Source organism: Pimephales promelas, chromosome 4 (genome assembly GCF_988280905.1).
Source record: "Pimephales promelas chromosome 4, fPimPro1.hap1.1, whole genome shotgun sequence".
NCBI lineage: Eukaryota > Metazoa > Chordata > Actinopteri > Cypriniformes > Leuciscidae > Pimephales > Pimephales promelas.
Window position 1 is genome coordinate 29,633,476 of NC_142772.1, and position 19,335 is coordinate 29,652,810.

At 40.8% G+C, this 19,335-nt stretch overlaps 1 protein-coding gene across 2 annotated transcripts; it reads right to left on the reverse strand.

The window, feature by feature from the left end:
- Positions 1–584: 584 nt before the first annotated feature.
- nova1 (NOVA alternative splicing regulator 1) lies at positions 585–17,807 on the reverse strand. 2 transcript variants are annotated; one of them, XM_039650060.2, is made up of 4 exons: positions 17,135–17,807; positions 9,954–10,097; positions 2,639–2,805; positions 585–1,774 (listed from the first exon to the last, which is right to left on the reverse strand). In XM_039650060.2, exons 1-4 carry the CDS (start codon positions 17,289–17,291, stop codon positions 755–757), a joined length of 1,488 nt encoding a protein of 495 aa, XP_039505994.1. In that variant the 5' UTR covers positions 17,292–17,807; the 3' UTR covers positions 585–754. The 2 variants fall into 2 exon arrangements, with proteins under 2 accessions (XP_039505994.1, XP_039505995.1); XM_039650061.2 differs by lacking the exon at positions 17,135–17,807 and adding an exon at positions 13,821–14,218.
- Positions 17,808–19,335: the final 1,528 nt, after the last annotated feature.

A 19,335-nucleotide genomic window follows, 5' to 3' on the forward strand; every position in this document is an offset into this window, starting at 1 on the left:
GCATCTCAATTTGATACTCTGTTTACATATAAAAAACGCCAACAATATCAGGAAGTCTTTACATTCAGGTCAACCTGGAATCACAGGTTTGAGTAAATCTAAAAGAGATTGAGTGTGAACTGACCATAATGGAGAATAATCACAGAGATATTAGTAATGTAATGCAGATCAAAAGCTTTCAGCGAGTGTTTTGGATTAAGTCTCAGTTGAAGACAACAAGGGGGGAACCAAGAGTACCTATGGAAATGGTTCATGGATATCTTTGTTTTCATTTCAGGCCTACACTTGTGGAGACTGAATTTACTGATATCAAAAGGGGGGCCGCTTCAAACTCCAATTCTCCTTGCTCAGGGTGTGGATCAGGTATGAACTAAACTGGGGTTTAGCAATGGAAGCCAAAAACAGAACATAGAATTCAAAAGACCCTGGCTTAGAGAGAGGAAGTGAGGTTTGAGCTCCTCCTCCTCTGAGTGCCCCAGGGCACATTTCTCTGACCTACACAACGTAACAACTTTAAAAATACAGCAGAATTTCACAAAATATCTCTTCCCAAACAGATAATCTATCCACAGTTCCATCAGATCATTTTTTTTTTATTTGTTTTATAATTGTCCTTATTTTGTGTTTAAATATTTGGACACGTTTCTTGCACCAGCTCATCCCGTTTGACCATCGATTTGATTCATTCAGTTATCTATCCATTCTCTCTGGTTTCCTTCACTTTCGTCGTTCCCCTCCCCACTCCTGTCCATCCCTAGCCCACCTTCTGAGGGTTGGTGGCACGGACGCCTTGCTCGTACGTGATTCGCTGGCTGATGAGATACTGGGCGGCCTGTGTCGCTGCCGGCGACCCCGTAATGGTCACCTTGCGATTTCGTGTGCCTGGAATGAACTCTCCCTTTTTGGAGATCTGAATTCGTGCCCCAGTCAGCTCCTGATACTCCACCAAAGTCTTGCCGCCTTTTCCCAAGATGGCACCGACCAAGTTCTCGGGCACAGCAATCTCCACCACCTCTTTTCCGCCTTCTGCCAGCTTCTCTGTGCCCAGCAGAGATGATGCCACCAGCGGTGATGAGGGATTCAGGTACCCATTAGAAGCCCCTGTGGCGGCCGCTAGAGACCCAAGCGTGAAGCCTCCTAAACTAGGTCCGACAGGGTGACCGCCCCCTCCAGAGGCCTCGCTGGCATATGTGGCAAGTAGATTGGCGGCAGCTGCGGCCGCTGGATTGGCGCTAGCCGCAACGGCAGCGAGCACCCCAGATGCCGCGGCCGGGTTAAGGCCAAGCCCCAGTGTATTGGTATTGTAGCCGTAACTGGCCAAAGTGTTCAGGGCAGACGTAATGGCAAGCAGATCATTACCGGAAAGACTTGACATAGCCGTAGGGAACCCACCCATGCCCGCAAGACCCGCCTGGCCAAGGAGTGTGGAGGCTGTAGCTGCTGCGGCGGCGTTGGGTAACACCTCTGTAGAGTTGGCAAAGGGGGATCCCGTCGGGTTGGAGTTGGCCACAGGGCCGGTGATGTTGGAGTAACTGATATTCAGACAACTGCTGCTCTGTGGGTCCTCCTGGATCTTCTGGACAATGATCTCCACTGCTTTGCGGTTCTGCTCTGGCTCCCCACTCACTGTCACAACTCGCTCCTGCAGATTGATGCCCTCAGGCTTCTGAGAAAGCTGTACCCAGGCTCCTGACTGCTCCATCACAGCCTTAACTGTTGCCCCACCCTTACCGATGATGAGTCCTGCTGTGCTGTTGGGCACGATCAGTTTAGCCTGTGGAGGAGGGGAAGTGTCACTTTGATTGAGGAACAGAATTACATTCATGAGACTGCATAGAGCCCCAAAAATAGAAGCTGCAATAAGCTCAAATGCATCCGTGCTGGTTATATAGATGTTTGTTTTCTGTCCACACTTTCACAGTAAAAAATGTTCGCAATATACTAAAGAGAGTTGCATTTACAATATCTAACCCTGTGTGCTTGTAAATGTTTAAGAGTGTATAATAGTGTATGTGTGTGTGTGACTGTGTGAGGTCTGGCTTATAAGTCAGTGCTTATTTCAGCCATTTGTTGATCCCCGGTCTTACATTGCAGCTGCTCGCTCTCACTCCCTCTCTGTTTCTCATTCTGCAAAGATCAAGCAGGTAAAAATAACCCACAGCTCTCACACTTTGCTGCCCCTCTTAGCCACTCTTTCCCTGGGGAACAACCACCAGTCTGCCCTGCCCTCTGCCTCCTCAGGGCAGGTATATTTTCCTATCTTCATTGCTTATCACTGTCAGATAACTAACAGTAAGTACATTTGAAGGCACCGTAGAAATTGATTTCAGTTAGACTAATAATTCACCCTTTTAAAATGTCATGTAAATGCTCTTGTACACATCCAAACTGCTTGCCTAATTATCACTGCACATGTAAGAAGTACTCACTGTCTTTGCTGTCATTCTATTAGCAAAATAATCACAATAATACAAATATTATGAACTAAGCTATGGTTAAGGGGAATAGCTTATTTTCATGTTTAATTCCTAAACTACAAAGTCTGATATGCTCAACTCTTCATCACACCCATTTAATAACAAGGAATTCTGGCGTGGATTTGGTGTGGTGTAGTAGTAAAGCAACTTCCCAAACTAACCTGTTTAACACGGTCAGGGTTAACAGTCGTCTGTGGCTGGAGAATGCTGACAGGTTCGGTCTTCTGACTGCTCTGAGGCATCTCACGAACTTTTTCAGCGATGAAGTTATGTACTCCATTCAGAGCTTCCACTGTACCCTGAATCAAACAAACACGCTCTGTTGTACCTGATCACACACACACACACACACACACACACACACACACAAAAACACAATGTTAGCATATAGGCAAAATACACATGTAACATTTTAGGGCTGGGTATTGATCTAAATTTCACGATTTGATTTCGATTCACAAGCTTGCAGTTCAATTTGAAATTGATTCATATCAGATACAGTACATGGCAAATTTTGTTTTGGGGAAATAAATAAATAAATTTGTTTAGAAGGGAAATAAATCTCATCTAATGCAATAAACCAGTGTTTCTCTAATGGTCGGTCACAACCCAAAAGTGGGTCGCAACTGAAAAACAAACAAACAAAAAAACAATTCTAAATGTTTTTCTGAAGCAAGACGTTTATTTTGAAAGATGTGCTTGAAAGCTGTTGACTCTTCTGTCAGACACAGTTTAAGTGACGAGTGCCAAAGAAAAACGCGTTGTCCTAATTCAGTATCTGTTGTCAGATGAGATGTTGTCAGGCTATATGTCAGTGTCATTATTCTAACATTATTTATCTTGCTATAAAATAAAAAGTCTCTCACCTCAAAAACCAAACAAACTGTCCTGTCCTATCAGACATTAGGGTTCGCCATGAAGAAGTAAGTTCAACACTATTACAAAATGTATTATTACACATTTAAGGCTGATTTATACTTCTGCATCAGACCTACGGCAGAGCCTCTACACTATAGACGCTTGCGATACGCGTAGAATTGATGCGTGGTTACATTTTTGGAGAGGTGCACGTCAGGGTACGCGCACTACATACAGCCCACGACGTAGCTACGGCGTGAGTTTGACAGTATAAATTGGGCTTTAGTCTAAATATACAGTAAGCCAGGGGTCTGCATATTGTGTATTGCTGCGTCCCAATTCGCATACCATCCGTCGTAAATAGTATTCTAAAATAGAATTAATCCCAAATCGTAGTATGTTGAAATGAGTGTTTCAAAGATACCCGGATGGTCTACTATATCCGGTCAGAATCCGAAGTGTAGATCGATGCACACTCTAACGGCTGATATTGCCCACAAACCATTGCACGGTGGACGAGCATTCGGTTAGAACTACTACAACTACTACAAAACTACAGACGGAGGACGCGCAAGTCCCGCGGCTGTATAGAGAGGTTTAGATAAAGAGCTTTGAGTGATTAATTATCAGTATCTAACCTAACGAAAATGAATTTATTCAATGTTGTCCACATTATATTGCATATGCAGAAGCATTGCGAACTTTTGTAAAGATACGTTTAGTCATTACTTTTTAAATGCATTTTTAAATGCAATATATTTTCGAATTGCAAACACGAGGAGAGTCTCCGCATGAAAGACACGACTGGCAGATGAACGTGCTCCGAAACGGTAGGAAGTCAAATTAGATAGAATGGAGGATTTTAACTGTGACAAGATGATTGACAGGGCAGTTTACGGTGACAGGATGCACGCAGCACGCGACAGAGCTGTCCGTTAAAGATGACGTGATAGTATGTCCCAAAGCTTAACTACTGTTTTGCTACACACTCATCTTTCTATACAAAAAGAGTACATACTTTTAGGGCGTAGTATAAGTAAGTGAATTGGGACGCAGCATATGTCTCCCATATTTAACACACCTGATTCAGATCCTCAGCTCGTTAGGATAGACATATGTAACCCCTCCACCCGGGTCCTACTCGCCCCGCTCCGAGCGGGCCTCGAACCTGGGTCTCCTGCGTGAGAGTCGGGCGCTCTAGCAAGGAGGCTAAAGACTGCAGCCTCTAGCGTCTGTCGCTAGAGCGCCTATTGAGATCGGGGAGTGAGGTTTACTCGCACAGCAACTACTAGCTGGCCTCCGTTACACTCACCCCCCTAAACCTCACTCTCATCCGGGTCACGGCACCAATGTAACCCCTCCACCCGTGTCCTACTCGCCCCGCTCCGAGCGGGCCTCGAACCTGGGTCTCCGGCGTGAGAGTCGGGCCTACGTAAAATTCGATCATTCTTTAAAGAAGGCACAGCATGTATTATGGGAATACTAGATTCTAAAAAACAAAGAAATCCCACAATTTATCAAGACCTTGAAGGAGATAGGAGGGATAATAATATGTGCCGTTCCCAAGTATAAGGGCCTTTCCTTGCCATACGTCTCATTTGATTAAAAAATAATGAAGTGGCTGTGATGTACATAAGCTTACCAACATCCGTTGGCAGGATTTTTGGAATGACTTATCACAAGAGGAAAAATTACGTTGTGAAAGGAGGCTAAAGACTGCAGCCTCTAGCGTCTGTCGCTAGAGCGCCTATTGAGATCGGGGAGTGAGGTTTACTCGCACAGCAACTACTAGCTGGCCTCCGTTACACTTAGAGTCTATCCCAATGAGCTGAGGATCTGAATCAGGTGAGGATCTGAATCAGGTGATTCGGGGTCTGAATCCCTTATTTAATCAGGTTAAATGAATCCCTTATTTAATCAGGTTAAATAAGGGAGACATTCACAATATGCAGAGCAGTGGGTCGCGAGGACTGGAGTTGAGAACCCCTGCAGTAAGCATCATGTTTACCCAGTGGACACGTCTCTGCACTTACGATTTCTCTCAACATGGGGTCAAGAGAGGTGTCAGTCAATAAATGTGAAAACAAAGTAACTTACATTGCAAAAAAATAAATAAATAATATAATAATATTTTGTTTTAAATTTTAAAGTAATGCATCACTACTAGTTACTTGGAAAAAAGTAGTCTGATTGCAAAACTTGCAATGCCTGTAATGCGTTACTCCCAACACTGGTCATGATGTTACATTTAACATATCAACTGTAGTTTCCAAAATACTCCTTTTTTACTGTTATTTTCTATATTTTTTGTAATGACTGTGACTCATACCAATTACTTTATTGTTTTATCAAAAACTAGTTATGGACTTAATAGCCTTACCTTATGCTGTTTATTCATCAGTAACCACATTTCCATTACAGATTTGTGCAAAACTTATGCAATATTTTCTAAATGTCGATAAAATTTGTGAAATGACATCGTTTTCACAACGTAATTTTTCCTCTTGTGATAAGTCATTCCAAAAATCCTGCCAACGGATGTTGGTAAGCTTATGTACATCACAGCCACTGCCACTGCATTATTTTTTAATCAAATGAGACGTATGGCAAGGAAAGGCCCTTATACTTGGGAACGGCACATATTATTATCCCTCCGATCTCCTTCAAGGTCTTGATAAATTGTGGGATTTCTTTGTTTTTTAGAATCTAGTATTCCCATAATACATGCTGTGCCTTCTTTAAAGAATGATCGAATTTTACGTAGGCCAGATGACCTGTAAATGCGAAAAAAAAACTGTTTCCATTGCAGTTTCGCAAAATATTCCTTTTTCGAATTGTCTGAAAAAACACCTCATGCGAACGTAAAAACTTTCTGCGATGGGCGTATTTTCAATTCGCAATTTCAATGTGCGCAATTTGAAGGTGTATATATATATACCTCAGAAAATCTATTTTCTGTATAAACTTTGATCAGCTATAAAAATGTTGTCCTTTATATTTCCAAATGAACTTTTGATGTTCAATCAATGTTTTTTTTTTCTGCTGTAACTACTAGTAAAGAGGAAGAGATTATCAGTTCTTGTGCCGCTTGATCTGAGGCAGCAACAGCAATCTGTCACACCACATTAAAGTGCACCAAAATGTTTTTATTGTTTGAATTTCACAATAAAATGGACAGATTTTGAAATCTGAAACTTTGTTTTATATCAAAAGTAACAAAGCACAGTGCTTTTTGGATTTATTCGATGGGAGGCAACGTTACAAAGTTTTGTTTTTCATCAACTGAAAACAGCTTAGACTAAAAGATTTATTATTGGGATTTAAGAATTGATAACGGTTCATTCAATTAAAAATCGAGAAGTACATAGTTTTACCCAGCCCTAGAAATTATGCATGCATAGTACACTACCATTAAAAAATTGGGGTTGGTAAGATTTTCTAATGTTTTTGAAAATAACTGCTTATGCACACCAAGGCTGCATTTATAGCAAAACAGTATTGTGAAATATTGTAACAATTTCAACTGTTTATATTTTAAAATGTAATTTATTCACGTGATGACAATGCTGATTTTTCAGCATCATCACTCCAGTCTTCAGTGTCACATGATCCTTCAGAAATCATTCTAATATGATTATTTGATGCTCAAGAAATATTTCCAATTATTATCAATGTTGAAATCAGTTGTGAATTTTTGGGGGATTCTTTGATGCATAAAAATCTTTTGTAACATTATAAATGTCTTTTCACTTTTGATCTATTTAAGTATTCATTTCTTTTTTTTTAAAACTCACTGACACCAAATTTTTGAACGATAGTGTATATGCATCAAATCTGGACATATATCAATACAGTACAAAGATTTATTAGAAAAGCTTAACATCAATCAAGTAAATAGAAATAAAATAGATACTGTACTGTGATATTGTACTGTTTTTAAATTAAATGTATGCATTTGGAAGACACTTTTATCCAAAGCAACTTGCACTGCATTTTAGCCAAGATGTACATTCGATCAGTTCATCAATTTCCTGGGAGCTTAAACAATGAACCTGGAGTTAATTGGAAGCGTCACCATACTCACCAAACACACATAACATTTTCAAAGAAGCAATTTCTCATTTCAGTTTGAATGCATTATAAGAAAGAATAAAAAAGGGCTGTTGTAACACGGGGTAAAAGAGAGATAAACGTACGGCTACATGCTATATTTAATTCAGAATGCATTAAATTCTGAACCTGTCCTCTCTAACCACATAACTCCACTGGGACACCCCACACAAATGTCTAGGACACACATACAATCTTCTAATCTCTGGCAACTCACTGCCCTGAAGTGCATGGACTGTCTGAAATACTGTTGTAACTGTGAGAAACCAAAGAGCTCACATTGGACTGAACCCTGTTCACCATAACCAGAGAGATTATGTCTACAATGAGTTATTGTTACACGTTCATCTGCGTATTTTGTCAACCTGAATTCAAGTTTGGATTTGTTCAGTATTGTGGTGGAAAGTATCATTCAATGTCCTAAATATACTGTCATGATCATCTTCTATTTTTTTTTTTTTTGGAGGGAGAGAGATGTGGGAAGCGGGGGCATGTAGGTTGTTGGTAGCGTGTGTTTGTTTCTGGGCAACAGTGCCTTGCATATGTGTGTGTGTGTGTGTGTGTGTGTGTGTGTGTGTGTGTGTGAGAGAGACAGAGAGAGAGAGAGAGAGAGAGAGAGAGCTCCAACACTGTGCTTGTTCCTCGGCTGTGTTTTTTTTTACCACTAGATTGAGTATCACACACTTATTCGTATCTGATGCACAGCGCAACACACACACAAACAAGCAGTTTCAACATTCACTCTTCAAGATGTTGAAGGCTTACAAATAAATCATGCCTGAATATAGCACACACTAGTGTGTGTGCAGTGTTCATTTCAGTCTGGCCCTCTTTGAGGAGGTTTGGTTTTTGGTAAGAATCTGCGTTTAAACCAGTTTTAAGAAAGACTGAATTGTAATTTACAGTACATGTGACAGACTACGTACGGTGTGTGTTAAAGCACTACTGGCTGGAGTGAAACCGCTCAGCTGTAGGTGAATTCTTTTTATAGCTCTCTTGTGAGCCAGAGAGAGTTTAAATGTTTCCCTTTCAACGTCTCATAAGATAAATGAGATTTGGAAGAGAAGCTGCTATTATATCAGAGACCAGAATGATTGAGGATGTGCTGGTGTTTGTGCCAGAGCAGCACTACTTGTTATACACAGGGTTTGGAAAATATCAGTATTTTATGAATTAACTAGAATTTGAATTGAATCGGTCACAGTAAACAGGAAGTTGAATTTGAATGGGAATTACAGGAAGAGGAATTTATTAATGATTAATTTATCTATCCATCCATGTAGTGTGAACTTTCAAACTTTCAAATTTCAAAACATTTTTTTTGTTTTTAAAATGAAACAAAACAAACAAAAAAACTTTAAGACATCTTTGCATTAAATTCAAATTTCAATTCTGCATTCAGCTTGCTACCTCAATTTAAATTTAATTTAGGATTAAATCCATACAAATAAATCTGAACAAAGTAATTCTCATTCTTCATTTCTGGTTGGTAAATAACTGTGGTTGTATCATAGTGTGTGGTACTACGCCATTGTGCAGTTATAATAAAAAGTGAAAAGAAATTATTTGAAAACTATAAAATATTTTAAAATTGGTGGGATGATGAAAGGTGAATTTGAAAGATAAAAAAACTGCAAAAGCGAGTGAGAAGGCAAATGAGAGCGAGAATGTGTGTTTGTGTGTGTTAGTAGAAGGGTGAAAGGCAGAACAGGTGGTCTCAGGATAGTTTGTAACGAGTGTGTTTAATGAATGAAAACATAGCGATTCACAGACAAATTATGTTCACAATATTCAGCTGTACGCTTCACAGCTGCGAAACACACACACACACACACACACACACACACACACACACACACTTTCTCACATACTTCCTCTCCCTATGGGCACATTTTCCACCGTCATTCTCAGCCATTTTTATTTTTCACGCTACAACATGAAGCAGCTTCTTAATGACACATGGTGGAAAAGACACTAGTTTTTGACACAAACGGGCCAACATCTGCAAACGTCCTCGTATACATTAATCTACCTCCATCATCCTTTTGCATAACATTCAAACACTTCCAAGACTGCTGTTTTCTAAAATTCTAGAAATTTTAGCTTGCAAAGCTCTGCTAGTGTAAGAAAAAATCTTTATCAGTGAAAGTAAAGATTGTTTAGTCTAAAAAAAAAGCACAACTTTAATCCTTCATTCCTAAAAATAAAGACTCCTCCAATTAATACAAAAATGGTTTTACAGCTTGATGCCTTAGAAGAACTTTAAGTACCTTAGAACCATTTATTCATTAAAAGAATACCCATGTGCTTTAAAGAACACAGGGTTTGAAGCAAAAACATTGAAGGACCTTTATTTTCAAGAGTGTTTAGTCTATGCATGGCACTATTAACTCCACCATCTGTTACACAGTAAATAAAATGATTTAACTGTGAGGATTTATAAAACAGATCTAATCATAGACTATTTTTGTATTTAATAAAATAAAAGTAATGTAATGTGATGCATACCTGGGTAGAAGTCTTTAGATTTGGACAGTTTGATGGTGGCTCCAGTCTCTTTCTGAAGCTGGACGATGGTTTGACCCCCTTTACCGATGATTGAACCAGCAGCATAGCTGGGAATCAACACCTTCAAGAAATATTCACCCTCCTCTGCACACGTACACAAAAGAGATAAAGAGTTTGAGTAAATTAACAGCATCACTGTATATGTAATAGTAAAATAATTTATAATTGTACCACAATAACAATAATACTTTTGTTTAAAATATCATAATATGTCTTTTTGTTGTTAGTTATGTGCTATCTATTTAGTACAAAGTATTTTTGGGATTTGTTGCACATTTCTTTAAAACTGTAGTAAGATTATATAACAAACCAACCAGAGACTTTTCAAACAATATACAAACAAAACATGAAGAGAGACACATCTGTTTCTTTTGTTCACTTCCCCTCCTATTCCATTTATATTTCTTTCTTCACTTTTTCCTCGCTCTCTTTCTCTCCCTGATGAGTTCCTACTGATTCTGCCTCTGTCCCACTTTTTCCCCATGCAGAGATAAAGTGACCTGCTTTGGGTTGGTAGAGGTCTAAATTTAACCAAACTATCTCTGTGTTTTCTGTCCTTCAATATTTTTTTTTGCCATCTCTCTCTCTCTTTCACACACACACACACACACACACACACACAAAGGGTCGGCCAGCCGACAAACAGCTCAGATCCTCAGCATGGAGGTTCTGTGTCACAGTCAGAAGTTGAGGTTTAAGTGAGAATATGTGGCGGGTGTTGTGTAGGCAGTAGCACTTCACTATACTAAGGCTGTGGGCTTGTGGGTAATTGCCTGGAAGGCTGTTCAGGCAGGAGCATATGGATGCTAAATCCTCAGATTTGTCCAGAAGAACCCAGCCAACAGCGCATAAGTCAGTCAGAGGTTCCCAGGGGGACAAGGCTTCCCTCTCCCACCACAATATTACACATCCTAAACACAACATATGGACCAAAGTCCATTGCTAAAGCAAGGACCAGAAGGTGACATCACAGTGACATTATATAGCTCAAGTAATGTTGGATACTTAATATACCCTTCTAAATGTTATTGTTGGCACAGCTAAAACAATTCAAAAACTATTTTGATTTGTAGCAGAAAAGGTCATTATATTTATGTATTGTGTGACAAAATGGAAGCAGGTACAAAAGTGCATTGTATTTGTGTACTATATCAGTGTATTTCAGAGACTGTAGTAAATCCGAAAGATAAGATGGATTTCGCAGACTCAAATGCCCCCAATCTCTTGCAGCTGACCCTTTACCACTGCAGAGAGGAGGAGAGAGAGAGTCAGACATACATGGGGAGAGAGAAAGACTGCAGAATAAGTGCAAACACACTAATAATAAATAAAAAAAACATGCAAATAATGAAAAAAGATATGGAAGCATCAGCTCAGATGCAAACGATTTGAATAAAGAAAGGAGTATTCTACAGTAAGGAAAAGACAGGGAGTGTTAAAGGGAAAAAAAAGGACAGATAAGGGGAAGAGGAGATGGGAGGGGCAGCAAGGAGAAGGTGAAAATATTATGGTCTCTAAGCAACTCTGATTGACTCTCCTATGGGAAGGCTTGATGCATTCCAAATCACACCAAACGTCACCTGTACACTAATGCTGGCGTGAAGCGTTTGTGCAGTTCTTCCAAATTTCCAAAAGTACAGCACACACTCTCACAACTGGAAGGCCAGTCTGGTCGATATATGTGATCAATCGTCCTATCCAGACAATCCCATTAATACCAGAAAATCTAGGAAATCCAATGAAATGTAATTGTCAGCCCAGGCATATATAATCAAGCCACGAATGGGAGGTCCAGTTAGTAGATGGCACCAGTATCAAAGCAAACATTAGCTTCAATTGTAATACATCATCTCATCTGACAGAAAGAAAGAAAGAAAGAAAGAAAGAAAGAAAGGAAGAAAGAAAGAAAGAAAGAAAGAAAGAAAGAAAGAAAGAAAGAAAGAAAGAAAGAAAGAATGGAAGAAAGAAAGAAAGAAAGAAAGAAAGAAAGAAAGAAAGAAAGAAAGAAAGAATGAAAGAAAGAAAGAAAGAAAGAAAGAAAGAAAGAAAGAAAGAAAGAAAGAAAGAAAGAAGTATAAGTCGCTTAAGCGCAGTTGAACGTGCAATGCACAGTTAGAAAGATACCCGAGCAGAATTTCAATTGAAAAGACAATTCGAGAAAAACACAGTGCAACCCAATCACTCACATTCCTATAGAAACGCATGAAACTCTGGAAAAGGGAAAATAAAAACTGCATTCCCATCTCACTTATACAGATCTAAAAGCGGTTATCTGCAGCATTACTATTCTTTTGTTCATCCCTCTCTTTTTTCTCTATCTCTCCCTCAGTCACTCCAGAGAAAATAATTTGTTAAATGAATGTGTGCAAATGTCAGGGGGTGAGAGATTTTTTTTAATTCTCTGCACTGGACTGGCATCAGGGTTTCTCACATGCAGCGTCCGACAAATACTTCATCTTGTGACGACGTCATACACAAACGCTCACACAAGGACACCAGCTCCCTACGTAGGGCCCTCGAGAGGGGCTAGTAGACACGACTGAGATCTGAAAAGAGCAGTGCAGAGTGGTTCAATCTGTACCTGTCCTCTGCAGCGCTCCAGGTGCGCAGTGGGATATGCATTACATCATTGCCTCACCCGACTCAATGCTCTCTGCCACACACACACACACACATGACTGACAGGTAATGATAGGATTCCAGTCCATGATGCTCGCTGCAGCCGAGCAAACACACACACACACACACACTCAGCTAGGCAGATCCCGATCTTATCAATGACCGGTCTGTTGAACGGGAGGGTGCGAGTGTGAATGGAATGAATGCAGACACTGTTAGAGGGACTGTTTAATGAGGGCACTTTGCAGTGAACGGAGGAAGAGGACAGGACACAGTGGACACACGCTCAGGAATCCATGATGGAGGTTTTTGAAGAGTGCAGCCGGAGGAGAGATAAGCAAAGAGTGAGTGCGTTCACATGAACGGAAAGGATATAGAAAGGGCAATCAGAGCTCTCGCAATCATTGAAGTACGTCGCACCAGCACGCCACAGCTTCGCGGAAAAGCCAACCTCCGGCAGCCGTTTTTTACAGAGCGGCAGTGTCGGCGTGTGGACCGTTTGACCTTGGCAGGCGAGGAATGAAACTTCGCTCTCTCCATCGCGACCGCCTCACAATCCATTCCAAGATGACTTGGAGGTGACATTCTGAAGGCTCAAAGAGCCAACGGGAAGGTCTGCTGTCGCTTACCTGTTGTTAAATGGAAAACCTAGAGCACACTCTCATGCAGTGATTTGAGAATGACGAGCGCTTTGGGAGCGCTCCTCACCCATGCGCTCCTGCTTGCGGTGATGATGTAAGGAAAGCTGGTGTAACAGGTTTTCAGCAGTGAGTGTCTGAGTAAATAATACAATCTGTTGCTGCTGTTTGCCAGTGAGCCATACTTACACAGCCGCTAACACAGGCAGACGGTTACGGGCTCAAACCTATGATTACACACAGCACATAGAGTGTGAACAGAGTGTCATGCAAACACACAGAAGGAGTGGGTCAAGAGGGATTGCATTGTTAACCCCCCCTCCACCCCCAAGCAACACACACACACACACACTCTGCATGTGAAAAGGAGGGCCTGTCCTAGGCACACTGCAAGGACAAGCAAGCCTCTCCTTCCCACAGAATGAATGAAGAGACGCCAACGAAGGACGGGAGAAGAAAGGGCGAAAGAACAAAAGACGCAAAGCGAAACGGTCAACTCATCCGCACACACGCATTCAACAAGTCAACAAAAGGGGACAGAATTTCTTACCCATTCTGCTGTAGCGTGCTGGAGGTGGGGTTCAGATAGCCATGGACGCCGAGAGGCTGGACCTGTGAGCGATGCCCGATTGCAGGCTGATCATAGAAGCTCTGCCGCCGTCAAGGAATGTGGCCAGTCAACCTTTTTCCCCAGGTTCGTATCCGAGAGGGGGACAACGTCAGCGCATCCTCCCCTCCATACCCGCAGTCAGCCCCCGTCTCTCTCTCTTGCTCTCTTTCCCTCAATTTCCCTCTCTCTCTTTCTCTGATTGTGTGTGATGCCAATGCAATTGCTGTGTGCTGTGTGTATGTGTGTGTGTGTGTTTGAAGCAGAGAGGTTTGGTATTGTTCAGGCAGAGGCGGACTGACGGGGGGAATCTTCCTACTGCATCACCCTCTGCTTTCCTTCTCATCCATATTCAGCGAGAGCTCCAGCCCTGTGCTGCATTCTACAGAGAGGCACCTAGCGTGTCCAATCACCCCGCACCCCTCCCCAGCGTCACACACACACACACCAAGGCTTTCTTTCCCATCGCCCCCCCACCACCACTTTGACGCAGCACTATAAAAGACGTAGCGCCTCGCTCACGTTTGGGTGAAATATGAAAAGGTACGATCGAGGGAGGTTTCAGAGGGAGAGAAAGAAACAAAAAATAAAGACAAAAAGAAAGTGCGAGGGAGTGACCTTGCATGAGCGGAGAGGAGGTATAGAGCGAAAGCGGGGAGGCAGTGGGCTCCTTGGACGGCCATGTTGGAAACACAGCGAGAAAAAGAGAGAGAGAGAGAGAGAGAGAGAGAGAGATTTTTGAAAATGGCAGAAAGGATCTGCCGCAGAGCGCCAAGGGGCCGGCCAAGTAAATTACTGCCTATAAATCCAGTGACGCTATACCCAACCAGCGCAAGCGTACAGGTGCGCACACATACGGTGGGGGGGTCTGAGCTCAGTCCCAGGGTCATACTTAATTTGCATGGTAGCTTTTTTCAGCTGAGCTTGATAAATTCCTTACATATCCATACTAGGTATATCGATGTGCTCTGCAGGGTATCACGGATGCAGCATGCAGAGGTATAGATGCCTCTGTTCAGGCAAACTGATCACGTTCAACACATCCACTGGACATTCTAGAATACATGAGCCCCCTCTCTCTCTCTCTCTCTCTCTCTCACTCGCCCCTCCTTTCTCCACCACCTGCCCAATTCACAGTCAACTCACGTCACCACACACTGCAAGGGCACCTGTGTCCTTCTCTCGGTTCGCTCTCTCTCACTCACTCTCTCTCTCGCTCGCACCTTTTGATCTAATACCGAACTGCACAAAAACCCACCAACATAAATAGCTCTGCCAAAACCTCCATTAGCAACATTAACATGCCATTTCAATTGCAACTGGTAAGAGGCCACACACACTCTAACTGTGTGTGCACTGGTGAAATTAGCATCAGCAATCAATGGCTGTTTACAGAAGGGAGGGCATAAAGGAGATCTCAATCACTGACCATCCTCTCCATCACACTCTTCAGGTCAAAGGTCATGTAAGGGGGAAGGGTGCGTCCATTGATAGGATTTTGTTTTAATTAACAAAGTCAGACAGGTGGACAGAATTAAAGATGGTCTGATATGCCAGTGAACAAAGACATAACTAACTCACTGACTAAATAAAAGACGGATCGTTAAACCGAGCTTAATGAGATGCGTTTACAAAAGCTGTCAAACACACGAATCAAAAATGTTCATCATTATAAAACTCTCTTTCTTTGTATAGCTTTAATTTGCCTTTTCTGTCATTTCATCAAACTCAACGTTTTCTAAATTTTAGCTAGATTTCTGACATCATTTGTAATTAAATAAAAAAAAATCATTAAATAAATAAATAAAAATCGATGAACTTCTCACTGCAGGTTGTAACTTTTATTTCAATTTTTTTTAAAGTATTTAATTTGTGTGTTTTACAGTGCATAATAGGCCTTCAGCTTGCTATCCTTCAATTTATTTACTCTTAGAAGATTATAACATGTACGGTAACATGTATTGAAATTATAGAAACAGTTTTGGATCATGTGTATTAAAGTATCTTATTTAACATAATGATTATAAAAAAATGTGTTTAATAAAATACAATGTGAAAAGTAATACAATGTTAATTGTCCTACTGCATTACTATGAAGCATATTGTCACTAAGAAAAGAATCAAAATTAAATAGGCCTAGTGTAAATTATTCACACAAATATTGAGCACTAATGATCAAATTCGTTAGGTAATAACGTTTGTGTAATGTAAAGTTTAGATGCTTTTCAAGATTCAGAAGTTGCTGTCTCAACGAATTTATAAACACATTAGCTCTGAACACTGAAAACCATGTGCATAATCTAAAAAACGCGCGTGGCAGTCAGTGAGTGTGTGAGTGTGTGTGTGTCCCTAATGCGGGGTGATGTAGTTAAAACACTCGCTGGACAGCTGCACCGGGTCTCCACAGCGGGAACCCGTGCGCAACACTCACATAAATGTAGTAATGTTCACACACCACGTTGCTGAGATTTTCTTTTCGCTTCCTCCCAATCTAACATGCCCAAACACTCACGTCTATAGTAAAAGAACCGCTCTGGAACATAATTGTTTGTATCACGTGACCTTCACAGCTATTATTAAAGAGCAATGACTCAGACCACCGTCTCAAGAAAAAGAAATCTAAATCTACTAGCACAATCCAACCTAGAAACTCACTTGTAAATTATGTGAATTTAAAACAAATAATAATTCTTGTGTAATGCGCACAAGTGATTTACATTATCAGCAACACCTGAAGGAAACTAAATCCAAATGGATCCTAATGTTCTTTTGAATATGTATTATGAGCTTCAAAAGAAGCTATATAGAGGGGAATTCAATCTTTTGTTTCCATTGGAGTCTGTTACTGCATATGAATAGAGATTAAACTACAGCAGCATGTGTTCTCTCCCCCTTTCATTCATTTTATGCTCAATTTAGCATCGGATTCAGAGGGGCGACCACCACCTTCACACATCATCACCATGGGGTCATACAGGGTCAGGGCCCTTTTAATTGTAGCCTATTAATTATTTGTAGCGTTGCTGTAGTATTTAATTTCACGTGCTTAAAACAGTCTACACGAACTAATAAAAATAAGGGCAATTCTTTCTAATTTTACCATCTAAACTCGTAGAGTAGACTAATAAAGCAGTTATTTAGAAAAACAAACAAGTGAGCTAGGCACGCGACTTGAGCGTCTCGTTTGACATGACTTTATTTAGAGCAGAAGGCCCGAGTGCTGCCTGAACACCCGCGAACTGTCGATCGGATCTTACCCCCGGTGTTGGAGCGCTTGGTATTGCTCGCCTCGGTCGGCGTTTCCAATGGTCTCTTTCGGGAATCGGAGAGATCCTGGTCCATGTGTGGCGACTGAGAAAGGTGCTGAGGACTGGATAAGACCCCGTTCTGCTGAACTGCTCCGCCAACCATCATTTTGTAACCGGCAGGAGTTTACACAGCGTTAGCGCAACGAAAATCGTTAGAAAGCACATACACTTATATATTATCCAGTCAGCGTCTCCTCTCCGAGCTGTCCGTATGTTTGCTGGAGCTTTTAATGTCATAAAAATGCCATGCTGCAGGGTCGCTGCGTGCGTCCGTTTCTGCCGCGCTGTCCACTAGTTTCCGTTAGGAGAAGAGGCGCATTAAAGCTCTAAATATAAAAATCAATTCAGTGAAGTCTATTCATTAGCGCGCACCCGACACTTGAGACGTCTGTGTGTTTAACGAGCCCTCATACACGCGCAGCGCCCTCTCCAAAAAGATACTCGCGACCATTGCCTCGCGCGGACAAACTACTTCAAGATAAACAAATCAAGATTCAAGCTCAGACAAAAACGTCACCGTCGGTCCTATTTTTGCGGTCCCCGCGCAGCGGCGCTTGGTTTCGGAAGTAGTGTATTGCTGTTGACGCTGTCAGTCCGTTTGTTTTGGGAGTGTAAAAGAGAAGATTTTGTTTAGTAGATGCGAGTCTTGGCTAGCGCGCGGCTGCTCGGGTGACTAGAGCTCTCGCGCAGCATCCCTGGACCAATTGTGAGCCAGAGCGCGCGAGCCTTCCTGACGTCACGAGCCGCATCTTCCAAAAGAGTTTTCAAATGCAGCAAGTTTCAGAGACACCAGACTCACTCACTAGTTTAACAACTTGAACCTTAAAACTGTCCATGTATAGTTAACTGTGAATATAATAGCAGAATTTTACATATGGTAATTATTATACAAGTTACTTTCAAAGTGCTTCAATGTGTAATAAATTGCATTTTGCAGAAGTCGATTAAAAGGCAAGCGTATTTACGTTTACAAAACAAACAAAAAGTTAAGAGCACAATTACTCAGACAATTACTTAAAATATCAATGGAAAATTGCAGCATATTTTCTTTTTAAGAACATTTCTGAAATAAAAATAACATTGAAGAACTGGGAAAACACACACACACACACACACACACACACACACACACACACACACACACACACACACACACACACACACACACACACACACACAGATTAAACAGTTAAACAGATTGTCATCACAGATACCACATGGGCTCTTACACAGAGACTTTAAATTTAAAAGACGAGATTTGTATTTATAGTCTAATTTTTTTATTTCACAAATGAAAATCAAAAAGGACAAAACTCTGTTAACAAAATTTATACAATGTGCTCACTTTAAATTCAACTGCTCATTTCTTCAGTCACAAAACAGCCCCAAAGGAACTAATTCCAGTACAAAAATGTTCTAGACTGGAGTTTTGGGGTAATAATTGCCAAACTCTCAAACTCTGAATAAAAGTCAAACTCTGTATTAGATGATTAGATTATAATCGTATATAACAGAAAAGATTTACATTGAGGTTATATGTAAACAATACCACATCCCAAGTAAAATAAAGTCTAAATATAATTAAACAAATTAACTATTAAATAGTTACCAATCCATATAAGAAAAATCTCAAACAGACAGTGTAATCTTGTTGGAGTCTACACAGTCCATTTCACAAATCCAAGGCCGAAGAACACATCACAGATTTTCAATAAAACAAAAACAGAAAACGAACCAATCATGAAACCAATTTTTATATAAAAGATTGTTTATAATCTTAATTGTAAGTATCTAATATGTTTTGGGTCAAGGGTAATATCACTTTAAAAGCAGTATTCTCTGGACCCATGTAAACTTTTTAAAGGGTTAGTTCACCCAAAAATGAAAATTAAGTCATTAATTACTCATCCCCATGCTGTACCAACCCCGTAAGACCTTCGTTCGTCTTCGGAACACAAATGAAGATATTTTTGATTAAATTTGAGAGCTGTATAACTACCACATTGGCTGCCTATGGGACTGGCTCTTGACGGCCCAGAAAGTCAATGAAGAAAATGTTTCAATATCCCAAGTGACTACCGTGGCTCAACTATAAGTTTATCAAGCGACGAGAATACTTTTTGTGCGAAAAAACAAACAAAAATAACGAC

Coding starts and splice junctions, on each gene's coding strand:
- nova1 (XM_039650060.2), bottom strand. CDS start 17,291: ATGATGGTTGGCGGAGCAGTTCAGCAGAACGGGGTCTTATCCAGTCCT. Junction 2,806..9,953: donor ATCTAAAGACTTCTACCCAG/GTATGCATCACA, acceptor GTGTGTGATCAG/GTACAACAGAGCGTGTTTGT. Junction 1,775..2,638: donor ACCCTGACCGTGTTAAACAG/GTTAGTTTGGGA, acceptor CCTCCTCCACAG/GCTAAACTGATCGTGCCCAA.